The following is a 6,000-nucleotide window of genomic DNA, read 5'->3' on the forward strand; positions in this document are numbered from 1 at the left end:
TCCCGTCTTGGGCACGGGTGATCTGTATCGCTCAGAGAACAGGGGGGAATTTAGAGACCCTTCACAAGAAGAAAAGTACTCGCAGGTATAGGGTTAGTCTAAAGAACGACACCATCATCATCATCATAGGCAATCCCTCGGAATTGAGGAAGACTTGCTTCCACTGTTAAAATGAGTTCTAGGTGACTGAACAGTCCAAACGAGAGCCACAGTCTCTGTCACAGGTGGGACAGACAGTGGTTGAGGGAAGGGGAGGGTGGGAGAGGTTTGCCGCACGCTCCTTCCGCTGCCTGCGCTTGATTTCTGCATACTCTCGGCGATGAGACTCGAGGTGCTCAGCGCCCTCCCACTTCCTCCAGTTAGGGCGGTCTTTGGCCAGGGACTCCCAGGTGTCAGTGGGGATGTTGCACTTTATCAGGGAGGCTTTGAGGATGTCCTTGTAATGTTTCCTCTGCCCGCCTTTGGCTCATTTGCCGGGAAAGGAGTTCTGAGTAGAGCGCTTGCTTTGGGAATCTCGAGTCTGGCATGCCTCCGTTTCGGATGCCCCCAAAGGTTTGTCACCATCCTCCACCTGCTCCATGATGACATGCAGGCCGTGATCCTTACCAATGGATCCACCACAGACCTAATCCACATCTGGACCGGGGTCAAACAGGGCTGCATCATCGCACCAACGCTCTTCTCGATATTTCTCACTGCCATGCTCCACCTCACAATCAACAAACTCCCCGCTGGAGTGGAACTAAACTACAGAACTCATGGGAACCTGTTCAACCTTCGCTGTCTCCAGGCCAGGTCCAAGACCACCCCAACCTCTGTCGTCGAGCTACAGTACATAAGAACATAAGAATTAGGAACAGGAGTAGGCCATCTAGCCCCTCGAGCCTGCTCCGCCATTCAACAAGATCATGGTTGATCTGACCGTGGACTCAGCTCCACTTACCCACCTGCTCCCCATAGCCCTTAATTCCCTTATTGGTTAAAAATCTATCTATCTTTGATTTGAATACATTCAATGAGCTAGCCTCAGCTGCTTCCCTGGGCAGAGAATTCCACAGATTCACAACCCTCTGGGAGAAGAAATTCCTTCTCAACTCGGTTTTAAATTGGTTCCCCCGTAGTTTGAGGCTGTGCCCCCTAGTTCTAGTCTCCCCGACCAGTGGAAACAACCTCTCTGCCTCTATCTTGTCTATCCCTTTCATTATTTTAAATGTTTCTATAAGATCACCCCTCATCCTTCTGAACTCCAACGAGTAAAGACCCAGTCTACTCAATCTATCATCATAAGGTAACCCCCTCATCTCCGGAATCAGCCTAGTGAATCGTCTCTCCAAGGCTAGTATATCCTTCCTTAAGTAAGGTGACCAAAACTGCACGCAGTACTCCAGGTGCGGCCTTACCAATACCCTATACAGTTGCAGCAGGACCTCTCTGCTTTTGTACTCCATCCCTCTCGCAATGAAGGCCAACATTCCATTCGCCTTCCTGATTACCTGCTGCACCTGCAAACTAACTTTTTGGGATTCATGCACAAGGACCCCCAGGTCCCTCTGCACCGCAACATGTTGTAATTTCTCCCCATTCAAATAATATTCCCTTTTACTGTTTTTTTTCCCAAGGTGGATGACCTCACACTTTCCGACATTGTATTCCATCTGCCAAACCTTCGCCCATTCGCTTAACCTATCCAAATCTCTTTGCAGCCTCTCTGTGTCCTCTACACAACCCGCTTTCCCACTAATCTTTGTGTCATCTGCAAAATTTGTTAAATGACACTCTGTCCCCTCTTCCAGGTCATCTATGTATATTGTAAACAGTTGTGGTCCCAGCACCGATCCCTGTGGCACACCACTAACCACCGATTTCCAACCCGAAAAGGACCCATTTATCCCGACTCTCTGCTTTCTGTTTGCCAGCCAATTCTCTATCCATGCTAATACATTTCCTCTGACCCCGCGTACCTCTATCTTCTGCAGTAACCTTTTGTGTGGCACTTTATCGAATGTCTTTTGGAAATCTAAATACACCACATCCATCGGTACACCTCTATCCACCAGGCTCGTTATATCCTCAAAGAATTCCAGTAAATTAGTTAAACATGATTTCCCCTTCATGAATCCATGTTGTGTCTGCTTGATTGCACTATTCCTATCTAGATGTCCCGCTATTTTTTCCTTAATGATAGTTTCAAGCATTTGCCCCACTACAGATGTTAAACTAACCAGCCTATAGTTACCTGCCTTTTGTCTGCCCCCTTTTTTAAACAGAGGCATTACATTAGCTGCTTTCTAATCCGCTGGTACCTCCCCAGAGTCCAGAGAATTTTGGTAGATTATAACGAATGCATCTGCTATAACTTCCGCCATCTCTTTTAATACCCTGGGATGCATTTCATCAGGACCAGGGGACTTGTCTACCTTGAGTCCCATTAGCCTGTCCAGCACTACCCCCCTAGTGATAGTGATTGTCTCAAGGCCCTCCCTTCCCACATTCCCGTGACCAGCAATTTTTGGCATGGTTTTTGTGTCTTTCACTGTGAAGACCGAAGCAAAATAATTGTTTAAGGTCTCAGCCATTTCCACATTTCCCATTATTAAATCCCCCTTCTCATCTACGCCTGCGTCTGCGCAAATTCAGAGGCTGACCTCCAGGACATTGTCGACATATTTACTGAGACGTACATCCATAAGACAAAGGTCCTCCACCAGCCTGTCCTTGCCGTACAGCACTGCCCCCACCATCACCAAGAAAGACACCAGTGGGATAAGGTGCTTCGCCTTCTGTATAAACCGTGACATTATTCCCTTCATACCTTGGACGTTATTTCCATTTTCATGACAGAGCCAGTGATGGTCATTAAGTCGCTGACAATGATCAGGATGTACCAGCCATTCACAAACTCCAAATGATCGGATAAGCACACGTTCTGGTTGTATCTCTTCAGGAAGAACGTGACAAATCTCTGCAATGATAAAACAACAGTTACCCTCAAGCCTCATCGCATCACAACTTGTATTTATATAGCAGCTTTAGCTTTGTAAAACGCGAGCAATTATCAAACAACATTTCACGTCAAGCTTTTGGTCACCTGACCTAGTATTTCCTTGTGTTCTTTGGGGCAAAGGTTTGTTTGATAATTGCTCCTGTGAAGTGACTTGGGATGTTTTACTACATTACAGGGGATGGTAGAAGTTTGGAACGCTCTTCCACAAATGACAATTGGTGCTACGTCAATTGTTCATTTTAAATCTGAGATTGATAGATTTCTGTTAACCACAGGTATTAAGGGATATGGGCCAATGGCGGATAGATGGAGTTAGGTCACAGATCAACCATAAACTCACTGAATGGTGGAACAGGCTCGAGGGGCTGAATGGCCTCCTCCTGTTCCTACGTTTCTATGCTCCCAAAGGCACTATATAAATGCAAATGGTTATTGTTAAAGAAGCTCGACAGTACCTAGAAGGACAAGGGCAGCAGGCGCATGGGAGCACCATCTTCGCCAAGTTCCCCTCCGAGTCACACACCATCCTGATAATTCTTCATGTCCAGGCCCAAGCTCCCGGTGTAACAGGGTGGATATCCTGTGGGCTGCCTGTGAATTCCCTCTGAGGGCAGAGCTCGATGATGTGCTCCAGGGTCTGATCAGGAGCTCCACAGTCACATGATGGGGAGGCTTTAGTCTTCCACCTATGGAGAAGATGGCAGCATCGACCGTGACCGGTTCTGAGGCGGTCGATGGTTGTCCAGTGTTTGTGGGGAAGGTTTGATCCTTCAGGTTGTACTGTGGGGTCCTCGCGAAGGAATCCATTCTGTATGTCGCAGTTCATCCAAACATTTCGCCTTCGGTCATCGAGGCTGAGGGGAGATCGCTGAAGGGCTTCGGTTACGGTCCAGAATGGCCTTCGAGGTTTGAGGGGGGTTGCTGGTAGGTTGTTCAGGTCGGCCTGGATTGGTATGGTGGTACAGCAGTTGTATTCTCTGGAGACTACAGATTCGTGGCGTAGATGTGGTGATGCAATGTTTGCAAGCCCCCCTCCCTAACAGCACTGTGGGAGCACCTTCACCACACGGACTGCAGCGGTTCAAGAAGGCAGCTCACCACCATCTTCTCAAGGGGCAATTAGGGATGGGCAATAAATGCCGGCCTGGCCAGCAACGCCCACATCCCAGGAATGAATAAATAAAATTATATATAGATATATATATATATATAAATGTTGTCATTAAAGGCGCTATATAAATGCAAGTTGTTATGGACAAAACATCATTCAAACAAATTTTTCACATTTCTACTTGTCCCATTCGAAACACCTCCCCCAGAGTTCCCTGTTTGAAAACTACTTTTCCTCTAGTTCCGATGTATTATGTTCTATCTATTTAACAATTCCGAGGTTCTGCCGTTCCATTTCAGAAACAGCAACACCTGAAGGACTGACGAGGACAGCGATTCTGCACCACGCTCTCCGATCCAGCCCAGAGCAAATCATTCTTCCACGTTCTGACAAAGGGGCAGTACTGAGAGTGCTGCACTGTCGGAGGGGCAGTACTGAGGGAGTGCTGCACTGTCGGAGGAGCAGTACTGAGGGAGTGCCGCACTGTCGGAGGGGCAGTACTGAGGGAGCGCCGCACTGTCGGAGGGGCAGTACTGAGGGAGTGCTGCACTGTCGGAGGAGCAGTACTGAGGGAGTGCTGCACTGTCGGAGGAGCAGTACTGAGGGAGTGCTGCACTGTCGGAGAGGCAGTACTGAGGGAGTGCTGCACTGTCGGAGGGGCAGTACTGAGGGAGTGCCGCACTGTCGGAGGGGCAGTACTGAGGGAGTGCTGCACTGTCGGAGGGGCAGTACTGAGGGAGTGCTGCACTGTCGGAGGAGCAGTACTGAGGGAGTGCTGCACTGTCGGAGGAGCAGTACTGAGGGAGTGCTGCACTGTCGGAGAGGCAGTACTGAGGGAGTGCTGCACTGTCGGAGGGGCAGTACTGAGGGAGCGCTACACTGTCGGAGGGTCAGTACTGAGGGAGTGCCACACTGTCAGAGGGGCAGTACTGAGGGAGCGCCGCACTGTCGGAGGGGCAGTACTGAGGGAGCGCTACACTGTCGGAGGGTCAGTACTGAGGGAGTGCTGCACTGTCGGAGAGGCAGTACTGAGGGAGTGCTGCACTGTCAGAGGGGCAGTACTGAGAGAGTGCTGCACTGTCAGAGGGGCAGTATTGAGAGAGTGCTGCACCGTCGGAGGGGCAGTACTGAGAGAATGCTGCACTGTCGGAGGGGCAGTACTGAGGGAGTGCTGCACTGTCGGAGGGGCAGTACTGAGGGAGTGCCGCACTGTCGGAGGGGCAGTGCTGAGGGAGCGCCGCACTGTCGGAGGTGTCTCCTTTCGGATGAGATGTCAAATCGAGGCCCCGTCTGTCCTCTGGTGGTTGTAAAAGATCCCATGGCACCATTTTGCAGGAGAGCAGGGGAGTTCTTTCTGGTGTCCTGACCAATATTTATCAAACAACAACGTACATTTATAAAATGCATTTAACGTAGCAGGACGTCCCTTGATGCTCAACCAACATCGCTACAACAGATCAACAGAACCTTGCTGTTTGTGGCAGCATCATCATCACCAGCAGTCCCTCGGAATCGAGGAAGACTTGCTTCCACTCTAAAAGTGAGTCCTCAGGTGGCTGAACAGCCCAATACGGGAGCCACAGTCCCTGTCACAGGTGGGACAGACAGTGGTTGAGGGAAGGGGAGGGTGGGACTGGTTTGCCGCACGCTCCTTCCGCTGCCTGCGCTTGGTTTCTGCATGCTCTCGGCGACGAGACTCGAGGTGCTCAGCGCCCTCCCGGATGCACTTCCTCCACATTACAACAGTGACTACACGTCAAAAGTGCTTCATTGGCTGTAAAGCCCTTTGGGTCGTGAACGGCCCTCGTTTCCATGGAGATGGTGGTGTTGGGCCTTCTGCTTCAACTGCAGCGTTCCGTGGGGGTAAAGTTTCTCCGACAGGGCA

At 50.1% G+C, this 6,000-nt stretch overlaps 1 protein-coding gene across 1 annotated transcript in view; it reads right to left on the reverse strand.

The window, feature by feature from the left end:
• Positions 1–6,000, reverse strand: part of LOC139268361 (mucolipin-2-like) — a 67,556-nt gene that overhangs the window by 29,509 nt on the left and 32,047 nt on the right. The window contains exon 8 of the mRNA XM_070886433.1: positions 2,813–2,962. Coding sequence (XP_070742534.1) covers positions 2,813–2,962 — 150 coding nt within the window. The remainder of the gene's footprint in view (positions 1–2,812; positions 2,963–6,000) is intronic.

The sequence above is a fragment of the Pristiophorus japonicus genome, chromosome 8 (genome assembly GCF_044704955.1).
Source record: "Pristiophorus japonicus isolate sPriJap1 chromosome 8, sPriJap1.hap1, whole genome shotgun sequence".
NCBI lineage: Eukaryota > Metazoa > Chordata > Chondrichthyes > Pristiophoridae > Pristiophorus > Pristiophorus japonicus.